General features: G+C 36.9%; 1 protein-coding gene across 2 annotated transcripts in view; it reads left to right on the top strand.

Annotated features, from left to right (window-relative positions):
* Positions 1–14,620: 14,620 nt before the first annotated feature.
* The window catches only part of LOC150107113 (TBC1 domain family member 12-like), a 223,581-nt gene continuing 212,660 nt past the window's right edge, over positions 14,621–25,541 (top strand). For both annotated transcript variants that reach the window (XM_090391005.1, XM_090391004.1), the window contains exon 1: positions 14,621–14,911. In XM_090391005.1, coding sequence (XP_090247131.1) covers positions 14,905–14,911 — 7 coding nt within the window. In that variant the 5' untranslated portion in view covers positions 14,621–14,904. The remainder of the gene's footprint in view (positions 14,912–25,541) is intronic.

The raw sequence follows: 25,541 nt of genomic DNA, 5'->3' as shown, positions 1-25,541 counted from the left end.
CTTAAAAGTCACCGAACAATATCGCTTTAAAAGCTGAATACAAAAGAAAACGGAATCTCCTAACAACCCAGATTCGAACGGCAAAAAGAAACTATTACAGCAACAAATTAACAACAGCACAGAACGACATAAAGGAAACCTGGCACCTGATTAATGAAATGCTGGACAATATACACAGAACCACTGCCACAGAAACAATAAAACACAGCTTTGCCTGCGACCCCAAATCCCTCAAACAGTTGGCAAACAACTTTAATCAGCACTTCGTGAACTCTGTCCAAAAGCTACAAGAAACAACCTTTCCTCACACATGCGAACATTCTCCACTTGGTCCACAAGCAACCCAGTCGATGTGGTTCCCCACAGTAACAAAAGAAGAACTATCACTGGCAATTCAACAAATTAATCCTAACAAAGGACCGGGGATAGACGGAATCAGACCAAAAGACATCAAGAAACACTCAACCGACCTACTTCCAGTTATACAAAAACTGTTAAATAAAATCTTCGAAACGGGACACATACCTGAAACACTGAAGACTGCATTAATCACACCCATACACAAACAGGGAAAAAGAAACATAATAAGTAATTACAGACCTATCGCCACGCTGCCTGTAATCAACCAAATCATGGAGCGCATTGTACATCAGAAACTCTCCACATACGTTGAAAAATTTCAAATCATACCCAAAACACAATATGGCTTTCAAAAAAATAAAGGAACAGCAACACTCGTGGAAGATTTCACAGATCTAATAAACGCTGCATTGGATAAAAACAGAATAACATTAGTGGTATTCATTGACCTAACAAAAGCATTTGACACACTAACACATAAAACCTTGTTAACGAAACTTACCCATATCGGAATTGGAGGACGTCTACTCCAGTGGTTTAAAGCAAACACGAAAAACAGAAAGCACATCACACGTATAGGATCAGCACACAGCAAAGAGGTACATGTAACCTGTGGAGTACCGCAAGGAGCTGTCCTATCTCCCATTCTATTTAACATATACACACACGACATAAGCCAACTCCCCCTAAAAAGTAAAATCTTCCAGTATGCAGACGACACTGCCATAGTATCCATTCACAACACTGCAAAAATCGCTTACAAAAATATGCAACACGACATCAATCAAATCACTAACTGGTTAACCGAAAACGGCATATATATAAACCCTGGAAAAACAAAGCTAATGATATTCAAAAACCCCCAAACCCTGCCCATAGAAACTAAATATCTCACTATCAAACATTCATCCTCCTATACACAAAGTGCAGAATCTAAAATCACAACCATCACACAGGTGAAAACAACACGCTACCTTGGACTTCACTTCGATGCAGATCAAAGTTGGAATAGCCATGCAAACTACCTACATACCAAGCTTAGGATAATAGCAAGCAAACTATACAGATTAAAAGACATTGCCCCAACCCACATAAAAATAGTAATCTATAAAGCATTATGTGAAAACATTTTAAGATATGCAATCACATCATACGCATTCTGCTCAGACTACAGACTTAACAGGCTACAATCGTTGCAAGATAAAATGATAAAACTGATATTCTGGGAACAACCCACTCTTATGCAGGAAGCATGGACAAAACACAAAATATTAAGGTGAAACACTTACGCCACTACACAGTCATGTTAAATCACTACTACAGCCCAACATATAGAGTAACCAGAACAACATATCAAATAACAAGACCACAGTCAACAAACTACATAGCATATAAGTACAACAATCACGGCGGCAAAGCCACCCGAAACTTCTACGTACCTGACATGATAAACAAACTGCCGTTCGAAAACAGAAACCTAGGAACATACAGAGAGCTGAAACAGGCACTATATAAATATTATAGCGAGAATGAAAATTAGAGCAATTCCTGTTTCTCTCTCCCCCACCACACACACACACACACAAACCTACAACAACCCCCCCCCCTTCTCAAAAAACTACCACTACAAGAACACAAAGAAACAAACACACCATGTCTAAATCCAACCCTATTTGCACAAAAAAAAAAAAAAGTTAAACTGTAATAGCAGTCGAAGTCTTTCAAGCACGTACCAACAAACAGTAAAATCAACACCTGGCTTGTGACTACTATAGGAACACAACCATGAAACCACCACCCTCTATCATCTATTATCTTCCTCAGATAAGCTCTGCTAAGATTCGAGGAAGAAAATTACTAACTTGAAGTATCTGTTATACACACTTGTAATGCGTTATAAATATTATATACATATAATTACTACAGCAACTATGTATGCAATTCATCTGAGATATAAAAAAAAAAATTCTGTATAATCCTTATTGTAAATACTGTAAGTATTATTATTGTATGTAACTTATACTGAGACATAATAAAAAAAAATTATTATTATTATTATTATTATTAAAGACCTTTAGCGAGTTAAGGACTTGCTGATGGAGGTGATACATCACCTACATCAGTTTTCATACATCATACAAACATTCAAACTAGATGCACTCATTATTTCAACAAGCAAACTGTTCCAGCACAATCACTATTCTGTGAGATGAAAATCTAGTTCCTAACCACACACAAAATTTAGTTTTGTGTATGGTTAGTCACCTAATATACTATAACATTATTTGCTAAGTTTATAGGCCATCATCTCAAATGGGATTATGCATCAAAAAATTCACGAAACGGATATCTTGGAGTTATAGCTATAGGAATTTGATGATGAACGGTTACATAGCAAAACTCCAAGATATCCGTTTCGTGAATTTTTTGATGTATAATCCCTTTCCCCTTAATATAATGTGTTTGTGTTTCTGAATTGTAAGTCAGCACTTAGAAGAGGAGGACAGAAAAATGGGCTTTTTAGAGCAATGATAGCATTATCTGCACTGTTATTCATCATATATTTATAGATCACATTATGCAGAAAAGTGACATTAGGCCATATATCGAAATTGGAGATATCAACTCAACTATTAACTTTGTGAGATAACGTTGCACTCCTAAACGAATCCAGTACAAGTTGCAGGTTTGCATAACATAATTCAATTATGTTAGGGATTTGCTGAAAACATCAACTGCATTCTGATTGAAGTACTTATAGATCAATTAAAACATTTCAGCTTTTATTTTAGGGCACAGTTTTTAGTTAACATGCAAACTAAATATGGAAGTAGACAACAGAGTTACCAAAGATGGTAGGGCAGGGAGGAATTATTCAAAGCAATAAACCAGCTGTATACAAGTTGGTTATGAAAGTTAATCTAAGATGTTATGGTCACTATTTTTCCGGAATGGGAGGGAAAACACTCAAATTAACAATGAAGTGTTGGTGAATTGATTATATACAGGATCGACGCTAGATTAGATCGCACCCTGAGGCAAACAATTAAATATCACCCCTGATGAATTATAAGATAAAAATATAAGAAAATCTCCATTTGCTATTTTGTTTTTATTACGACAGAAACATTAATGCAAAACGATTACATAATACTGTTAATTGCTCTTCTAAATTTAAATTATAAGCTATGTCCGCCTGTATCGATATAGTTGCTAGACCAACCAATCTTTCTTTGGTCATTGATGTTCGCAAATAATTTTTAATCAGTTTAAGCTTGGAAAAACTTCTTTCTGCACTTGTTATGTTCATAGGAATTATTAACGTAGCGACGGCGCCTACCGCAATATGGTTGAACGAGCGCCCTTATTAAGCCGTACCGTGAGGCAGGCTGCCTATGTGCTACACCTTGTCGACGGTACTGAGTATACAGTCATTGCCTTAGAGCAGCATTTCTCAAAGTGCGCTCCGCGACCAACTTATTGGCGGCGAGAGAATTTTTATCAGTAAATACAATGTTTAATTTATCGTAGTAACTATATGTAAATTTTAATATAGTTTAAATTACGATACAATAAAAATCCTATTGATTGAAATGTTTTTACATACAAGGATTATCAAAATAACAGAAACCCCTACATTTTATTTGGAGAATTTTTTATTAATCAGTTCATGGCCAACCTCGGGCTATTAGAACACTATGAATTCTACGCAGAATCGACTGCACGTCATGTACATAAGATAATGGAATTTTGAACCATTCCTACTGCAAAATATGTCCTAATTATGTTAGTGATGTTGCAGGCTGAAAATGTGATTGAACCTTGGAGAATCGATTGGAGACAAAGTCTTGTTCTTTTCCATGCCCTACCATAATCTTCGATACAGTGGCTCGTGATACACCTACGATTTCTACATTTTAGTTACGGTAGCTCCTGCCAGCCGTACTCCAATGATCATACCTTTTTCGCAGTCAGTGAGGTCTGCAATTTTGCATACTAACTGTACAAACAGTTTATTCAACATCTTTTGGCACTGCTATCACAGTACCAAAAGCGATGTCGTACTGCACCGTCACAACGCGGATGACGTTTCCGTGATTGATGTTGGCAGTTAGTGTACATCTGCCTTTTTACCTGTTGATATCTTTTACGATAACTTTTGATGTCCCAAAAGGTATCGTCATTGGGATGCAGCTTGCAGGCTCTGCCTAATCAAAAGAGTGCATATGTCAAGAAACTATATTCTTTGTTTAATACTTTATCTAGGTGTAAGCAAAGTGTGTGTGTGTGTGTGTGTGTGTGTGTGTGTGTGTGTGTGTGTGTGTGTGTGTGTGTGTGTGTGTGTGTGTGTGTGTGTGTGTGTGTGTGTGTGTGTGTGTGTGTGTGTGTGTGTGTGTGTGTGTGTGTGTGTGTGTGTGTGTGTGTGTGTGTGTGTGTGTGTGTGTGTGTGTGTGTGTGTGTGTGTGTGTGTGTGTGTGTGTGTGTGTGTGTGTGTGTGTGTGTGTGTGTGAAGTAACTTCACTACTGGGCTACTTGTATATAGATTCCCAAAATGCAAAGCACTTTGGGATACTAAGGCAAGTGATGTGAAGTCATTAGCCTCTATATACAAGTAGCCCAGTCATGAAGTTACCTCACGCTTGGATAAAGAATTCCAACCACGAATATCATTTCTTGGAATCTTTAATTTATACAAGTAATTTAGTTTTAAAAGCATTACTAGTTTTGTCTTTCTAGAAGACTACATCGGGTGCTTAGTACAGTGCAGAAAACACACACACACACACACACACACACACACACACACACACACACACACACACACACACACACACACACACACACACACACACACACACACACACACACATTACTTTGGTACATCTAAATATCTAACTTATTAATGGGTTGCTCACATTACAATTGATTCGCGGACTAGCTGCGTTGTTCTCATGCACTAGGACGTGATCTCGAGATCGCCATAGCTGAAGAGCAGAGGAGTAACAATCAGAAAGATCATAGCTGAGGTTGACATTAAGGTGAACAGGATTTATTGCAATTTCTGTTGATTCTAAAATTTTTCTTTGAAGTTCAGCACAGCATTTGTAAATAATTTCGGATCTATCCCAGTTCAATGAGTGCTAGATTACGGATGGTCATTTGATCAGAATAATTAAGCATGGTTGGATAAGGCTGTGGCCCTGGTTCTACCATAAGTGATATCTCTCAGACATCCTTCGATACGAAGCTCTATTGATTTTTCTATATGTCTTTTTTCTATATATATTTCTATAATATGGGGAATTAGTCACAGTAAAGAAGGTACATACACACGTGGATATTTTAAATTGTTATGTGTAGGTTTTCTGAGTGAAGCTCTCTTCGTTCAGAAAACCTACACGGAAAACGTTCAGAAAACGTTCAGATCCGGAGCTCTCTTAGCGGAGTGAATAAGCTTCGAATTTTATTTTTCTTGAGAATTTTTGCCAATTTGTTAGAAACAAACATCTTTCTCATCATTAATCTCTTCGGTATGGTGTGTAGAAGGACTAAACAAGAGTTGAAATTATCTGCTTAGGATAATCATTCTTTTGAAAAATTGATACGCACAGCTTTAATTCTTTGGCGATCTCTTCTTCATCGTGGATCTTCCATCCCATCGACGCACGCACGAGTTCCTAAAGCTGAAATAATGTCGTGCTTTTGAGGTGGATAATGATGGGACTGTGAGAGAAGATATCTTTTGGTATGTGTAAGGTTTCTGTAGATAGATATTTTTAGTTTTTTTTTTAGACGAACGAATACGTTTTACATCAAGAATATTAGGCGAACTGTTAACTTGTAGTTATGCTGTAAATTTTATCTTAGGAGTTGGTTGTTAAGATGATTCAAGAACTCTTGGAGTGAATCTGGACCATTTTATGTGATGTTATATATCATCGCATACATCACATATAATTTTTCTAGGTAAACAAATGTAAGCTGCTACCGGTTTCACACCATGAGGAAATAACAATACAGTATATATATATATATATATATATATATATATATATATATATATATATATATATATATATATATATATATATCGATAAACGCCTAAATTTCAAGACACACATAAATAGTATTTCCACTAAAGCAAGTCAAACAGTAGCACAGCTACATCCACTTTTGAATAGGAAAAGCTTCCTGAACATAAATAACAAAATTCTCCTCTATAAATCAGTGTTAGGACCATAATTGACTTACGCATCACCAACCTGGGACACACAACTAAAAGCAACATCAACAGATTACAGACGATCCAGAACAAATGCCTAAGAATGGCATTTAATTCCCCTTGGTTCATGAGAAACCTCCAGTTACACCAAGAAGCCAATCTTCCAGATATCAAGACCTACATGATAGGCATTGCAAAAAAATTCTTCGCTGTCACAGATAATCAGCTAATTCAACAGGCAGCAGACTACAAACCCTCAGATAATTTCAAACACAAAAAACCGAAATCTTCCATCGCAAAAGAAAGCTAATACAGCTTACAATGCTCACAATGAGCGGGTAATTTACCCACTATAATTCTCTCATACGGAAGTAAAAATCAGATAAAGGGATAAAGAGTCAAGGACTAGGTCCATCTCCCAAAGTTCCAAGCTCCATATACAGGGTGTTCGGGATAAATTTGACAGTTTCGTAAGGAAAAAGAAAATCTTCTTTGTATCTATTAAATTTAATGAATTGACAAAAAAACATTACAGGCAGAGTTAATTACAATACTATCAACAAGATTTACTCAAAATAACCACCATTAGCATCGATCACAGCTTCAATTCTGCTTCGGAACCTCGAACAAGCTGATGTTACAGTCTCCCTGGGAAGGGCCGCAAAAACTGTTTTAATTTTATCCATTAACTGGGCTTTTGTATTACTGGAAGTGCGATTGGTGTCTTTTTCAACTGCGCCCCATACAAAATAATCCATGGGGTTAAGGTCTGGGGAGTTTGGAGGCCAAACATTTGGACTGGTAAAGTCGTAGAAATTTTCAGACAACCATTTTTGACTTTTCCCAGAGGTGTGGCAAGGGGCCGAATCCTGCTGCCATACATACGGCCTACCATTGGCTACCCTTGTTATCCAGGGCTTGACTACAGTTAGCAACTCCACGAACAAAGCCCGAATTCCAATGCCAGGGTTCTTCAACACCTGTTCCTGCAGATTTGCGAGGAATTCTGCTGTACGAACGCAATCAGATCGTCTGCTAGGGATTTTTCTTCTTGCTACATCCTCGTAGTCACCATTGCAAGTCTCTAGTTCATGCCTGATTGTTTTTACTGTATTCAGGGAGCATTGGGCAGCAGTCGTAATATCCTTATTTTGATGGCGGGCACGAATCATCATGATACAAGTTATTCTCTTCCATGATTCAGGTGGGTTCCAGCTATCCATCCTTTCTGACATCTTGTATATGAATGAAGAAGGGTCCAAACTTTTAAATGAAGAGAAGTGTGTGTTAATACATGTAACTTACGGAAAAATATAATTAATTATAAATATGTCAAATTTATCCCGAACACCCTGTATATATATATATATATATATATATATATGTATATATATAATATATATATATATATATATATATATATATATATATATATATATGTATATATATAATATATATATATATATATATATATATATATATAATATATATATATATGTAATTAATTTTTTTATTTTTTATTTTTTTATTATTATTATTTTTTTTTAACTTGGGGATACTGCATATTAGGGTTACCAAGTAATTTTATAAGCTTGGTTATTTAACTCCTAATTCCAAGTATGCAAACAATTAAGTTTGTGCCTGAAACATAGTTCAAGTCTAAAGATGGTACAACACCAGGGCAACTCATTGTAAAGGCAGGTAAAGCTCTGATCACTATTCTTAGTATTTTTCCATAATGTAAAGCACATCTCACTAAAAGATTTTTCCATAATGTAAAGCACATCTCTCTAAAAGCTGTAAACTGCAATACATTGTGGGTGGGGTCACTACCCAGACCGGTTTCAACCTTTTTTTGAGGTCTCCTCAGTGAGTAGCTAGACCCTAAATACCAAGGTTGACAATTGACAATTGACATTTATGACTTTAGGGGTGAAACAAGATGCTTTTCATATTCACCGCTATCTGTTGTGGTTACAGTGAGGGAAAAATTTATGAACAGATTGCTCGCCCTGAATGGGCATGGAGATTACGCATCGCTAAAGGAGGCTAATATAGCTTTTGGTCTTCTATATTTGAATATGTCCGTTGCCTCGTATGCTGCAGCTTGCTGAACCAAATCGTTGGGGTGTGTGGAAGTCTTTAGGAAAAACTTGGATGCTAAGGATTGTAGAAAAGAGAAAATATAAGGAATATTTGTATCTCTATGAAGTTGATTGTTTCTAACATACCACGGGGCGTTTCGAATCATTCTCAAGCACTTGTTCTGCACTCGTTGTATCTTGATAATGCTAGTATTAGAGGTGTGGCTCCAGGCTTGAGAGGCATAGGTGATTATAGGACGAATCGTCATCTGGTATAGCTGCAATTGATTCTGTTACTGAGCTTGCTATTTCTGTTAATTAGCGGGTAGATCTGAGCTATGACTTTGTTGTGTTGGTTGAAAGATAGCTTTTTGTCGAGAATTACACCCAGGTAATTTGTTTCTGTCTGCAAGGGAATTTTACTATTGAATAGTAACACATCTCCTGCAGGAGACATTGGCCTTTTTGAGAAAAGAACGGCTGAGCTTTTCTGGGGGTTAACTTTCAATCTCCATTTAGGGAACCAACCCTCCAGCTTTAGAAGGTTTTCTTGAAGCTTTCTGGTAACGAAATGGGGTCGAAGAGATCTGGTTAGTATTGCTGTATCGTCCGCATACAAGGCCAAAATGGAAGACATCGGATTGTGCGGGATGTCCGATATGTATACAGAAAACAGCAATGGAGCCAATAGGAATCCCTGCGGCACTCCATCAAAGATATGGCTCTGGGACGAAGTAGAACCGTTGATTTTTACTTACATTGATCTATTCTGAAGATATGAATGGATTAGATGAACCATTTTTAGTGAGGTACCGGCTGAGATAAGTTTGTGTAGGAGTCCAAAATGCCAGATTTTGTCAAATGCTTTAGATAGGTCTAGAAAAACAGCTCCTGTGTACTGGCGCCAGTTATAGCTGGAGGTGATGTATTCCACAATTCTGTGGATTTGCTGAGGATTACTATGGTGTTGCCGAAAACCAAGCTGTTCCTTAGGGAGGATGTATAGGTCATTTAATGAGGTTTGGAGTCGTGAGAGTATGATCTTCCCCGCAACCTTACTCAGCTTAGAGATAAGACTGATTGGACGAGAAGTTTGCGGTAGGTGTAGGTCTTTGCCTGATTTATGTATAGGAATTACATCAACCAGTTTCCAGATAGAAGGAAAATAGTGAAATCTTAAGATTGCATTTATTATACTGGTCAGGTGCACTACAGCTTTCCGAGGTAATAGCTTGATCACCCTGTTTGAGATGCCGTCTGGTCCAGGAGCTTTATTGTTCTTAAGTTTTTTAATAATATCATATAATTCAACAGGTGATGTGGGTGCAATATGGTCAGCGCTGGTATCTGGGAGATTTAAAGCGTGTCTGACCTGTCTGTGGATTCTGTACAAGTAATTGAAATCTAAGTTGTTATAAGAGGGTTTGCACTGCTCCTCTAGATTCTTCACTATGGCCTCTGCCTTATCTACATCTGTGTGAACTAAGCCCTGATATTTTAGATAATGGGGGAACTGTTTTTATTTCTGATGTTTCTCAGTATCCCCCAGATAGTGTGATCAATAGGTGAGATAGAGGATAATTTTTTAACCCAAACTTGGTTTCTATGAGTTTTAAGTGCATTTCTTACTGCCTCATTTATCCTGTTTAGAGCTGTTTTATCTTGTGGTGCACGCGTGTTACGGAATCTTTTCCTAGCTCTGTTTTTGTCTCTGATCAAGTTCATGATGTCTTCAGGCAAACGATCTGGGTTGCGGGCAGATTTGTAGGAGGTAGCTACCTTTATAGCAGAATTAATTTATTGTGTGAGATTTGTAACTGCAGTTTCTACTATTGTGCGTATGTGAGGAACAGGTCCAACATAATCCTTGAGTGCTGTTGACAGTTTTTCCCATGCAATGAGAAGGAGGACACAGCTATTCTTGATTTTCCAGCTGTAGTGAGAATTGGATTGTGATCCGACGATAGTTTATCCATAGATATGATGCTGTATTGAAGTTTGATATCCTGCAGGATAGCTATATCCAGGATGTCAGCAGTGCCAAACGTACTGAGATGAGTTGGTTCGGTGGGGCCTGCTACAACAGCGTTGCTTGATCCTAAGTAATTAGAAAGAATACAACCATTCTTGTTGGTGATTGTGCAATTCCAAGCAGGGTGCTTGGAATTCAGATCCCCGGCTATAATGGTCTCTCTGACGCATAAGATGGCATTTAGGTCAGAGTGAAGTAGAGATTTTTGGGAAGGGTTGTAAGCTGAGTAGATTTTCAGTTTGCCAGTGGAGCTGGTGACAACTTTCACACCTGTGATCTCAAGGTTAGTGGTTGAAGGATTGCTCACAGAGTGGTGCTTAGTGTAGTTTTTAATGAAGATGGCAGTGCCGCCGCCTCTGTAGAGTAGTCTGCCATTTCTGTATAGGTGATAGCCCCTTGTTGTTGGATTGTCTGATGGTCTTAAATGAGTTTCACTGATTAATTTAACATCTGGCTGATATCTATATGTGAAATTTCGGAGTTCCAGAATTTTGTTTTTGAGGCCATTTGCGATCCAAGCAACTATCTGAAGTGATGCTGGAATGAGTTTGTTACTATTCATTTATGAGAGCTGTGAGGATTACCTGAGGTTCACGAAGAAATCTTTTAGTGGAGGTTTCAGTAGGGTTTGATAGGCTGAAATTTTTTAGCATGTTTGCTAGTGAGGCCGTAATAACAGCTGTTAGATTTTTAGGTGCTGTTGGTTGATTTTGTTCTGGTATTGGTCTATTTGTGCGGGTCACATCGGCATAACTGCATTGTATATTCTGCTGACCTTGACTGGAGGCAGATCTTGAGAATTCGGGTCAGCAGCTATTTCTGCTGTGTCAATGTCTTCACAGACACCACGAAGGACAACTTTTAAGTTTTTTTCGGAGCTGAGCGCAAAGGTATGATACTGGATGCCTCTGTCGTCCAGTTCTTTGGACAACCTTCTATAGTCTATCATTGTTGCTGGCTGGATCTTTATGCCTTAATCCATGTTTTTGGCCTTAATGAAGCCAAGGTGCAGATTGGACATTGTGGATCTTAAAACTGATTTCTGCTTTTCTCTAAGGATGATCGGAGGCACCTTTTCTTTGGGAGAAATAGCGGCGTCCGAACCCTGAGAATCCTGTTCCATTTCATTATTGTCATTGTGCGGTTCTTCTGTTGCCCTTCGCTTTTTGCGTGCGGGCACTTCTACAAAGTCTGAAAGCGTAGAAGGCACTGATTCTAATTGATCTTCTACGACAACGTTTGTGACACTTTCCGGGGGAAACGTGTCGTACAATTTCACTTTTCCCGGCCAACTGTTGTTAAGTAGTTCACCTATCTTATAAATTATTTATATACCTCTTCGAATATTGCCTCATTTATCTGTTTTTCCATGATTATCAATGTGAAGAAAAAAAACAGCTTGCCGTGCAGTTGTAGTCTTCCTGGCACGGCTACAGGACTTTGTACTGTTTTGGCAACAGCACTGAACCAAAAATTACATGATCTACAAGACACATAATGGAATAAAACGCACCACAATTCCAAAACTGACCAACGACGCGCCTAACAAAACTAATCCACTGCCAGAAGATTGAAGCTGATTCCTGATTCCCATACCAAGGTTTTAGTAATACAGAGCCTTATCAACTTTACCAATAGAAGTTGCTGCAAGATGTTTTTATTTTTAATAAGAATCTCTAGAGGAGATATAGATGTAATTAATTTTTTAACTTGGGGATACTGTATATTTAATTTATGGTTATTTATGGTCAGCTATTAAAAGTTTGAGACACAATAATGACATCATTATTCTCCCTGCAGACAAAGGGAATGCCACTGTCATCTTAAATAGATCGAATTACCATAACAAAATTTTGGAACTACTAAACACTGACACTTACTCTGATCTAAATAGTGATCCTACAAAAGAACTGCACAATAGGACTAACAATTTACTGAAAACCACCTCAGAGGTACCAAGAAACATCTGTCTTTCCCTTAGGTCGATTCATCCTCTAATCCCTAGGTTATATTGACTCCCTAAGATCCATAAATTCAACTCTCCACTGAGACCTATCGTTAAGGACATAAACTCCCTTACTTACAACCTTACAAAATTCCTCGCTTCCGTTTTAAAAAAACCTTTGTGGTACTTTCTTTTCTCATGTAAAAAATTCAGCTGATTTTGTCTCCAAAATAAAAGACATCAAACTCAACACATCAGATTTAATGGCAAGTTTCGATATTGTTTCCCTCTTCACGAATGTACCTACTCAAGAAATTCTAAACCTTCTCCAGAAGAAACTATCCAAGAATTTTTTTCCTTATATTCTCACTGTGTGAACTCAGGATACTTCAAATAGGTTAACAAAATTTATAAACAAAACTCAGGTTTAGCTATGGACAGTCCGCTCTCTCCGATTCTTGCTGACATATTTCTTAAGGATTTTGAAGAAAAAGCAATTAATTCCTCGACTCTTAAACCTAAAGTATGGTATCGTTATATTGACGATGTATTTCTCATCTGGGAACATGGTGTCAACAACCTCAACTTTTTTCTGGACCACCTCAACAAGTTTCATCATAAAATCAATTTCACCTGTGAACTGGAATCCGACGACTCTCTTTCCTTTCTGGACTTAAAACTTACAAGATGCGTAGAAAATATCCGAATTTCCATTTTTAGAAAACCCACTCACACAGACAGATACCTTAATGCTTCTTCCCATCACTACCCTCCACAAAAGTTTGGTATTATTTCACCTCTGGCACATCGAGCCAGATCTTTATTAACAGATGAAACAGAAATTGAATATGAACTCAATTTTCTTAGAAAGTCTTTTGTTAACAATGGATTCTCTCTTAAAAAGATTAATAAATTTCTCTCTGTCCACCGCTCAACTACTTTTGAAGATTCTTCTCCACCAAGAGCTTTTATTTCGTTACCATACATCAGTTCTATCTCCCCCAAACTAGCCAAAATGCTTCATGAATTCAACATTAGGAATTGCTTCACTACGTTTCCTAAACTTCGCTCCATACTAAGTAGAGCTAAAATGAAACATCTTCCTACTCAGTATCCAGGAGTCTACAAGATTTTGTGTGATTGTGGTGGCAAACCATACTACGGCCAGACAGCTAAATCCATCCTTTTACGCATGAAAGAACACCAATGAGACATTTCCTACAACAGAACCTTTGCCTGCGCTCTCTCTAGCCACGTTCTCTTCTCTATCAACTCGGATGAAGGCCGTCAACTCCTCGTAGACTGGTCACAAACTTCTAATATCCATGTATGCTATGATGAACTTGAAAGAAGAATAATTGAATCTTGAGAAATATCGCTTGATTCATCTCATATTAATAACAGCCTTAGCTACAATATTTCTGATACATACATTGCCACTGTCCAATACTGGGGCAGTCGTGTAAGCTCACGCACCTAGTCAACTTCAGGTGGAACTCAAGCACGCCTTGCTGTTTTTAAATGTACTTCTGTGTTTTATTCTAGATCTGTTAATGTATTTTATCATGTCTCTGTTATTTTTTATGTAATTCTTTGCCTGTGATACCTGAAGAAGTTGAATTTCAACGAAACTAGTCGTATCTTAACATTAAACTTTTCTTTCTTGGTATAGAATTATTTAAATTAATTTTTATATCAATATATATATATATATATATATATATATATATATATATATATATATTTAAATTAATTTTTATATCAATATATATATATATATATATATATATATATATATATATATATATATATATATATATATATATATATATATATATATATATATATATATATATATATATATATATATATATATATATATATATATATATATATAGTGGTGGCGCTGCACGTACAGTGTTAAAAAACTACAGAATTCGGAAGGGGTGGTACTTTCTTGATGTTTGTTTGGAAACAAGGCGTGAAAGTCCCTCGTGATTGAAAAGTTGATGATTATGTTTTGTGTGCGACTGACTGGAGTGATAGTTGTGTCTTATTTTGACAGTAGAGGATTATTTATATAATTGATTATATATACAAATATCTATATATGTATATGCATATAGTATACAAATATATATGTGCGTATGTGTAATTGTCTGTCAGTACATGTAAGAACTTCAATGATTCTGGTGCACATTATTTGAACTATTAGAGAATTAGCGATTAAAAGCAAATCTTACAAAACCGGATTATTTGTATGAATGGTAAGTACTGGAGATTTGCTAACATCACATGTAATTTTTCTAGATAAAAAATGGAAGCTGCTACCGGTTTCACACCATGAGGAAATAACAAATTTATATACAGTATATTTTGTGTTTTATTATTATTATTGTTATTATTTTTATGGCAAAATTTATTACTTTTTTTTTTTTGTAACCATGGTTTATTTTTAACCATAATTAAGGTATTCATTAAATGATTATATGGGATTTGTATTTTTTTTCTTTTTTTTTAACTTTCAAGCACTATTATTATTCTAACATAATTTTATATTGTTCATGATTTGCTTGTAAATATTACAATATGAAACATGCAGTAATGTTTTAAAATATTTGGCTTAAATATTGACATCTTAGTATTTTGTTCAGTAAAATGAGAACAAGTTTAGGTCATATTTCATGGATAGCATACCCAAGCGTTTATTTTTTACTTTTTTAATTTATTTTAAATTATTACGTTGTAATATGCATAGTCATTTACGTATTACGGTATCGGCTTGAAACTTGGTTAACTGTCTAAATCTGCTTATGTTCTCTATCTAGAAGGATAACATACATGCATAGCGTAATATTTTGTCGATAACTGTTTTCTTTTAAAAGTAATACAGCTCTTCTTTTTTTTTTTTTTTTTTTACAGCTCGCATATTTCGCTATATTATAGTAAATTACAGTAGTCAGTCTGTAGAACATCTAAGAAAGCAATGTTATTATTATTATGGATAGTTCGGGAGGGGGAATCTTATTTTTCGACGGTCTGTTACTGGGACATATTTAGAAAATAATTTCTCATTGTTATAATTATATTATTCCAAGGCAGTCTCATCATGTGAGACCCACTCTATTTTTCACACAGCAATTATCATAACTCTCCTTAAACTCATTCACTGATGCACGTACAACCATTTCTAGCAACCCGTTCACCACCCTCCAAGCAAAAAATCTAATCATAAGACCCTTGCTTATTATCTTATACAATTTCTGGTGAAGATCCCGTGTTCTCTTTCTTCCTGCTGTGTACTCAAAAAAAAGTTAGACCTATAAAACCTCTTTAATAACTTATATGCTTCTGTCATCTCTCCTCTTATTAACCTGAAAGCTATAATAAATTTACTTTAATCCTTTATCCAAGTGTGAGTAAACAAAGTTTGCACCTGAAAATATCTTCAGGACTGAATATGGTGTTGTACTACCTTACTGGGGTAAGGTAGTACAACACCGGGCAACTCGTAGCAAAGGCGGACCAAGCTAACAACACTCCTATCCCAGTATCTCCCATAATGCAAAACACATCTCCTTGCAGATATGTATAATGTTTTGCATTAAGTGATTGACCACTACCATTCGACCTTTATTGAGGTCTCTTCAGTGGGAGCCAGGCTCAGAGGTGGAGATACCAGGCAGAAGCAATAGCATGGTCATCTTTACCTATATGAGTTGCCAAAAGGTGTGCCACCTTTTTTATTAAATTACTCTGGATTTAGAGAAAGATGTTGAAAGTTTATTTTTTACTTGGTGAGACTATAATAAATTTAGTTTAATCCTTTATCCAAGTGTGAGCAAACAAAGTTTGCACCTGCAAGTATCTTCAGGACTGAATATGGTGTTGTACTACTCTTTCTCTAAATCCAGAGTAATTTAATAAAAAAAGGTGGCGTACCTTTTGGCAACTCCTATAGGTAAAGATGACCTTGCTATTGCTTCTGCCTGGTATCTCCACCTCTGGGCCTGGCTCCCACTGAAGAGACCTCAATAAAGGTCGAAACTAGTCTGGGTAATGGCCAATCCCGTAATGCATAACATTATACATATCTGCAAGGAGATGTGTTTTGCATTATGGGAGATACTGGGTTAGGAGGGTTGTTAGCTTGGTCCACCTTTGCTACAAGTTGCCCGGTGTTGTTACTACCTTACCCCAGTAAGGTAGTACAACACCATATTCAGTCCTGAAGATATTTTCAGGTGCAAACTTTGTTTGCTCACACTTGGATAAAGGATTAAACTAAATTTATTATAGTCTAACCAAGTGAAAAATAAACTTTCAACCTGTAAGCTAGTTTTGAAACCATGAGATCTTCATTCTATTGGGAAGCATTCCACAGCCTTGCTGCTGGATTCTCACAACTTCATCTGCATGGAGTCGGCAACCAATTCCGTGCCGAGAAGTTTAGAAGTGCAGCTAATTATTCCTCTTTCTTCTAAGGTGTTTAAAGCCTTAAACATTCCCCTTTTTATTTCCCTTAATTCCCCTTTTTAAAGCCTTAAAAAGGGGAATAATAACCACCTTATCCTTGCTTACCAGTGTATTCTTCACTAGCCATGTAATCTGATGAGTGCGAATTTGTAATATTCTATTTGAACTTATTTTCCATCAAGTCATTTCCTACTCCTGGTGATTCTACGAACGTATGTTCCCTATTCAGATCTGTTCCTGGCCATATCTTTCAGAATTTCCAGTTGCTTCTTTAACTCCATCCACCCATCTAATTCTTGGTCTTCCTCTTCTCCTGCTTCTGTCAACTTTAGCAAGCATCATCAACTTCTCCAGTCTGTCATTTGCTCACATAATATGTCCAAAATTTGATTATTTCTGCTTGATGATCACACGTGGGTGGTCTGAAAAGTTCTTGGCTTCGACCATAAATGGCAACACTATCAGCAAGATTTCTTTTTCTAATTTGGTGCATCTGTCATAAACATCCATGTGAAATTGCAAGTCATTCTATCAAGTAGTTTTTTTTTTTTTTATACAGCTGTCAGAAACCAAAGTGTTTTCTGTATCCCTTGAAATGGATAAAATTGAGTATTGTGCAGTTATAAAATTCTTTGCAAAAGAAGGTTTAATGCCAAAAGAAATTCATTTGAGGTTCATAAAAGTTTATGGGCATTCTTCTCCTTCATTTTCCACAATTAAGAAATGGGCTGCCGAGTTTAAACACTGCCATACCAGCCTTGAAGATGATCTTCAAGAAGCCAAAAAGTGTAACAACATCAGAAATCATTGACCGGCGAATCGAAGTGCGTGAAATTGCTGTGACTATAGGCATTTCAAAAGAACATGTTGGATATATTTTACATGAAGAATTGCAAATGAAAAAGCTTTGTGCAAGATGGGTGCCGTGCTTGCTCACAGCAGATCAAAAATGCACCCACATGAAAATCTCTGAACAGTGCTTGGAGCACTTTAACAAGAATAAAAGTGATTTTGTGTGTCGATTTATTACTATGGATGAGATTCACCATTACACACCAGAATCCAAACAGCAGTCAAAACAGTGGACAGAAGCTAGTTCAGCCAAAGAAGACAAAGTCGGTTCCATCAGCAGGAATGGTCATGACATTGGTGTTTTGGGATGCTAAAGGCATTTTGTTTATTAATTATCTTGAAAAGGGTAAAACAGTAACTGGGGAATATTATTCCGATCTTTTAACCAGACTAGACGAAAAAATTCATGAAAAAGACCCTGTTTGCAGAAGAAAAAAAAATCATCTTTCATATAATAACCACCTTATCCTATGCCAATTTATAATATTCCATTTGAACTTCAACTTCCTATTTACTGCTTCCCCCCCCCCCCCCCCCCCCAAAAAAAATTCTTGGTCTCGTCCATTTCATGCAATTGTTCCATCAGCATAGTACATAGCCTTTAGTCTCTTCATTCTAAAGTGCATGACTTTATACTTGGCAACAGCAAACGGGCAGTTATTCACCTTTGCCCACACTGCCAGTCCTGTTTAAGTCATTTTGCATGATCATATCATCTTCATCCTTCTCAGCTTTGCATCATCAGCAAACAACTGAATATTTTCCCTTAAATTATTTCTTATATCACTGATGTACTTGGTCCTCTGCAGTTTAATTAAACTGCAGAGTAGCAAGTACTGAGTCCTGCAGTATTCCACTAGTCACCTGCTCAGTCCCAGACTCATCTCTCCATTAGCCACCACTCTTTTATCCAAATCACCAGCTTCATGTCCATCCTCATTTGTTCCAATTTATGCAACAGGCTTCCATGTGCAATCTGTTGATATTATGTTAGTATACTATATTAAGTAAATAAAATTTTGTGAGATAAGTGGTAATAATGAAATGTATAATCAAATTAGCCAAGCAAATAAGAAAAGGGTGATCATTATGGGTGATTTTAATTATGGCAATATAGCCTGGAATGATGAGATAGCAACTAGAAGTAAAGAAAATGAGTTTCTTGAGTTTTTGAGGGATAACTACCTCAGACAGTATGTAACAGAGGGCACGTGAGGATTGAGGGTCTTGGATTTGGTCATCTTATCAGAAGATGTAATTATAAATGAGGTGTCAAATCATCCACCAATTGGTGAGAGTGACCATGAGGTGATTACCTGGGTGGTTGCCAGCAGTGTGAGGACCTCTGTGAGAAAAGGGTATATGTGGAACTACAAGGGGGTGGGGTTATGAATAGCTCAGGAGACAGCTTGTGGGTGTAATATGGAATGAGGTGTTATCTGGAAAAGGGATCAATGCAGCTTGGGGGATTTTCAAAAACTATCTAGTAGATGCAATGTCTAAATATATTCCAAGGGTGAGAAGGTTAAATAAAGTAGGTGTGAGATGGATGAATAAAGAGATTAAGCATGTGATACAGAGAAGAGGGCATTGTGGAGGCAACATAAGCAAAATGGAAATAACCAATTCCATGAGGTCTACAAAGACCAGGCAAGGAGGGTGATTTGGTTGATGAGGGTAGCTAAAGAGAGGTATGAACAGCAGTTAGCTAATGAAGCCAAAAAGAATCCTAAGGAGTTCTTTTGATATGTAGCCAGCAAAAGAAAGAATGATTATGGAAGGATGACATTGATTGGAGAAAAAATGATATAAAGACAGCTGTTGCAGAATGTGTGGTGGAGATACTTAATGAGCAGTTCATGCAGGTCTTTCAATCTTGTAAATGTGACTTCATGGAGAGATTGAGAGCAGTAGATGATGGTGAGGAGAGACTGACTGTAAGTGAGCAAGAAGTGTATGGAGAGTTGAGTAAACTAGATGTTAATAAGGCTGTGGGACTTGATAATATATCGCCACGTATTCTGAAGGAATGTGCCAGGGAGTTGACACCTGTCTTGACATATTTTTTTAATGAGTCTTGCACTTGTGTTAAAAAAAATACAAGTGCAAGAATCTCGGTCAAGTCCCTAAGGAGTGGAAGAAGGGCAAGATTGTGCCACTTCATAAAGGAGGTGATCGAACTCGAGCGTGTCAGGTGTTGTGGTTAAGTTGTTGGAGAAGCTTGTGAGAACTAGGATCCAGAGTTGGGTTGACAACAATGATATCATCTGTGATGGACAGCATGGATTTGCTAAAGGGATTTGGACAGAGGAGAATGATACACAGTGATATACTTGGATTTCGCAAAGGCTTTTGATAAAGTACCTCATGATAAATTGATAGCCCAATTGGAGCAGATGGGGTTGGATATTAGATTGGTGCATTGGATTGGAGATTGCCTGCCTGATAAGTATGGGGGAAGCGATGTCGAGGAAAAGGAAAGTCACTAGCAGAGTGCCTCAGGGATCTGTTTTAGAACCATTACTGTTTAACTTGTATGTTAATGATATAGGTGAAGATTTGGATGGAGATATTCAGTTGTTTGCAGATGATGCAAAGTTGGGATGAACCATGAAGAGTAGTGAGGATGTTGTGACCTTGCAGGAAGACTTGAATAAATTGAGTGATTGGCCATGGAAATGGGGATGCGAGTTCAATGTTGCAAAATGTAAGGTTTTAAAATTTGGAAAACAAAGATGGGTTGCAGAATTTATGCTTGGTGAGGATACATTGTTGGAGGTGGAAGAAATAAGAGATCTGGGGGTGATAGTGGATAAGGATCTGAAATTTAGGGGACACATAGCCAAAATTGTGAAGACAACACAAAGGCTTCTGGGAATGATGTGGAGGACACTGACGTGTAGAAGTAGGGAGATTCTTGTTCCATTGTATAAGGCTTTGATTAGGCCATACATGGACTATTGTGCCCAGATTTGGTCACCTGGTTTTCAAAAGGATGAAGAGAAGTTGGAAAGGGCCCAAAGGCGACTGACTAAGGTAGTTTCTGACCTCTGGAATGTTGAGTATGAGGAAATATTGAGGAGATGCAATTTACAGAGTCTGGTGGACAGGAGGAAGAGAGGAAATATGATAGAAACCTACAAGTTGGTAAGGGGTTGTTATAGGATCAATGCTGGAGAAGTTCTACAGAAAATAGTGGGAGATCGGGGGAGAACCAGAGGTCATCCCTGGAAACTGTATAAAGAAGTTGTGAGTAGGGGAGTCAGAGGCAAGTTTATTTTCATGCAGAGTTGTAAATGATTGGAATGTCCTGCCTGAGTGTGTGGTGTCTGTAGGGAGTTTGAATGTGTTCAAAGCACGGTATGATGAGCTGGACCTCCCAGATGAGTCTTTGACTCCATGAGGTCTTGGGTAATAATAATAATAGTTTGTTTTGAACCAGATATTCTTAATCCATATGAACAAGTACACCCCCACCACCCCAATCTGTGACTTTGATATTTTTTCAAGTATTAACTGATTTGCAAGCCCTTGAATAAAAACTTGGATTATAAATTTCTGACATATAGACAACGAGTAAATCACAAGACAGTGCCAATATACAATATAAAGGGGGAAGGAAGGAAAATATTTTTGTTCTTCTTAAATGAATGTTGAATGAGAATATATGGATCAATATATGGTTTAGTTGTTTTCTTAGCATTTATTTAAAAAAAATTAGGGCAAAATGTTAGGAAAGTTGTAACTTTTACTTGTTGTAGAAGTATATATAATAAGGATATAAAAACAGTAAAAAAGTGATTTTGTGATATTTTATTACAATATAAATATCACAAAATTATTTTGTTTTCTGTTTTTATAAAAGATATTTGAATACAAGATGCTCTAAGCATTTCTCGTAAAGTTCATGCAGGTCTTGTAATAAACTGGACAATTGGAGTTGCAAATGACTACTACTGCAGCACATGTTAGGAGTAAGTCTTTTCATTAGGGCCCCAGCAAAATTTTTGAATCTTTCTAAATAGGTTCCACACACACAAAAATGATATGCTCATTTTGTTTTGAGAGACATACTTTAAAATGATATGCAGTGATGGAACTATCAGTTTCTAGAAGAAGAGACCTGAAGTGGCTTGAAAAGTTCAGTATATTCTGGAAGCCCTGTTGGAACAGAGTTTGCCAGAGTGGTTAACCCTTAATCACCTATGGTACTAATGTATAGTGGGTATACAACCTGTTGTGAGTGGGATTTGCATTAAAAATAAATAAAAAAATAAAAAAAACATGTTAGGCTATATGTTGGAAGTTTATTTTCCGCTTGGTTTGACTATAATAAGTTTAGTTTAATCCTTTATCCAAGTGTAGGTAAACAAAGTTTGTGCCTGAAAATATCTTCAGGACTGAGGCAAGGTGGTATATCTGTTTGCAACTCGTAGCAAAGGTGGACCAAGCTCTCATCACTCCTTGTCTTAATATCTCCCATAATGCAAAGCACATCTCCTTGCAGACATGTATAATGCTATGCATTAAGGGAAGGGCCACTACCCAGACCGGTTTGGGTAGTGGCCCTTTGAGATGATTAATGGTCTTGTCAGTGGGAGGCAGGCCCAGAAGTGGTGATACTAAGGCAGAAGCAATAGAGAGGTCATATTTACTTATACGAGTTGCCAAAGGGTGTATCACCTTATTATTAAATTACTTTGGATTTAGAGAAAGATGTTGGAAGTTTATTTTTCACTTGGTTAGACTATAATAAGTTTGGGAGATACTAAGACAAGGAGTGATGAAAGCTTGGTCCACGTTTGCTATGAGTTGCCAACAGATGTACAACCTTGCCTCAGTCCTAAAGATATTTTCAGGTGCAAGCTTTGTTTGCCTACACTTGGATAAAGGATTAAACTAAACTTATTTTAGGCTAGAATTCATCATCATCAGTTGCATCAGTCTTGGGACTGGTAGCTCAGCAGCAATTTCCTCCATTCCACTCTGTCATTGGCTTTCTTCTTAACCTCCTGGTAACTCTTCAAACCCATGCTGTCTTTGACTTGGTCAAGAAAACTTTTCCTTGGTCTGCCTCTTCTTCTTTTTCCCTCTATTTTGCCTTCAGTTATTCTTTTCACAAGTCCATCATGCCAAAGTATATGTCCAAACCACCTATCCCTTCTAATTTTGATCGATTTAATTAGAGTTCTTGTTTCGTTTATCTCTCTCAGGACTTGTTTGTTTGATTTTTTTTTTTTTCTGTCCATTTTATTTTGTTCATGCAGCGCCTGCACCAAATTTCAAAACCCTCCAATCTTCTTACATCTTCTCTGCCTAGAATCTAGGTTTCACATCCATACAGTGCAATGCTCCATATCAATGTCTTTACTAATTTTTTTTTTCAATTGTAGGTTGAGGTTTCCTGTTAAAATGCTTTTCATCTTAGAGAAGTGGGTAGAATTTACTGTCCTTTAATTCAGTTTCTCTGAAGCCAATTACTTGGCTATGACAGAATATATACTGGAAGTGAACCACGTTCATCTTCAGCCAAAAGAAGTAATGAACACTGTGATCATTCCTATTGGAGAATATTGAGTAATGTTCATTAACAATTCATTATCTTGAAGAATATCTTCATTAACTTGAAGAGTTTTCAAAACAATCTGCAAGGTTTTGCATTCCCTTTTAAAATTGCAGTAACCATTGCTGATTCTTATCTTTTGCTTTCATTTCTTGATGTACTTTTTCTTTTTTTTTTTCTCTCTCTGCAGAATAATTTAGCATCATTTAGATATTCATGAAATATTTTCCATTTTTTATTGAGAAGCTAAATTTCTATTATTTCCAAAACCAGTCTTGATATTCACAAGTAACAGGAATGGCAAACTTCATCGCCTACCACTGCTACTCAACATGTGTAGAAGCTCATTGGGATTTTTTTTTTTTGAGACTTGACTTGAAATGTTGTGTTTTGGGATGTATTTTTTTTTTCAGAGTTTCAAATTGGATTCCTTCCACCTCATTCTTCCTCACCTCTTTTAGGAATAATCTTCATGAACATGTGGGAATAAATAAGATGGTCAGTCCATTAATCATAAAAAATGGCCATTTCTCTTGTGAAAAGGACATCATTACATTTGCAAGTGTAGAGAATTTGGTGTTAAGATTTCTTAATCAATTTCTTTCAGGGAAAAAAAAATGTCCTGATGTTTTTGCTTATTTCATTAACAAAATTTCATTTGAATTTAATTTCCCAATGCTTGCCAATTCCCTGCCAGAGTGTTGAGTTATGCCTAACTCTGGAAGTCAGTCACCATGGAGAGTGAACTTGTCTTGGAATCTTACACATTATAATGTCAAATTTGGGGAGAAAAAAAAAAAAAAACTCTTCTGCTATGAAGTTATCATAAACATTCAGGATTAGACATTGATGCTGATAATTACTGATTCTTGTTCATTTGCAAGTTTATAAGATGCTTGCTAATCTTTCATTTTTGATAGCAAAACAAATCCCCCCCCCCTTGTATAATGAGACCTATGAAGTATCCGTAACTATAGAATCACGTGTACTACAGTAAAATTAATTTATTACACAAATATTTCTTACAGTACATAAGCATATCTGTATAATACATTAATTTTTTTCTGTGGTACATCTATGATTCTATAGAAACCAATCTTGTGAATATACGAAGGCTGTTCAATAAGTAATAAGACTAATTTTACTGTCGCGAAACCACTCATCACAATATTAATTTCTGTGGAATAAAGAAATGCTTCTGTCTGTATTAACAAAAGAGGCTGATAGGTGGCGTATACGGGCTGATGTGTCAAGTGACTAAATGCAAGCTTGTTTCAGCGTGCCTACGAGCCGCGACCAGTTGTCGAAATAGAAGCGTCCTTGGAACAGCGTCATGTGATTAAATTTGTGTGCGTTTGCAAAAATCGGCATTGGACACTTTTAACATGATACACGAAGCTTTCCACGATGAAGCAATGTCAAGGGCATGTGTTTTTCACTGGCATAAAACTTTTAAGGAAGGAAGGCAAAATGTGGAAGATCTTGAACGTGAGGGAAGATCTTCAACGTCCATCACAGAGACAGTGATCCACACAGCAGCGATTATCATCAAGAAGGATCGCAGAATTACAGTACGCCAGCTGCATGTTGCTCTGAATATTTCTGTGGGAAGTGTTCACTCAATCATGGCTGAACATTAGGGACTGAAACGTGTTTGCGCCCGATGGATTCCCAAACTCTTGACACCGGAGCAAGTGCAGCATTGAGTGGATGTGTGCACAGAATGGAAAGAAAGACTGGAACAAGAAGGCGACAACTTCTTAAAACACATCATTACAGCAGATGAAGCTTGGTTGTATCACTATGACCCTACAATTAACAACAAAGCAGTGAATGGAAGCATCCGTCTTCACCTACTGCCAAGAAAGCAAAAACTGTAAAATCGGCTGGTAAAGTTACGACCATAATGTTTTTTGACTACGAAGGCATTGTTTACCAACACGCTGTAGAACCCGGGAATACTGTAAATGATTCATACTATGCGGATGTTTTACGGACAATGGTAC

Source organism: Typopeltis vanoorti, chromosome 4, assembly GCF_054136105.1.
Source record: "Typopeltis vanoorti isolate ZY-2024b chromosome 4, IOZ_Tvanoo_1.0, whole genome shotgun sequence".
Lineage (NCBI taxonomy): Eukaryota > Metazoa > Arthropoda > Arachnida > Uropygi > Thelyphonidae > Typopeltis > Typopeltis vanoorti.
Note: the sequence above shows the minus strand (reverse complement) of the source record. Positions and strands in the feature narration are given on the sequence as shown.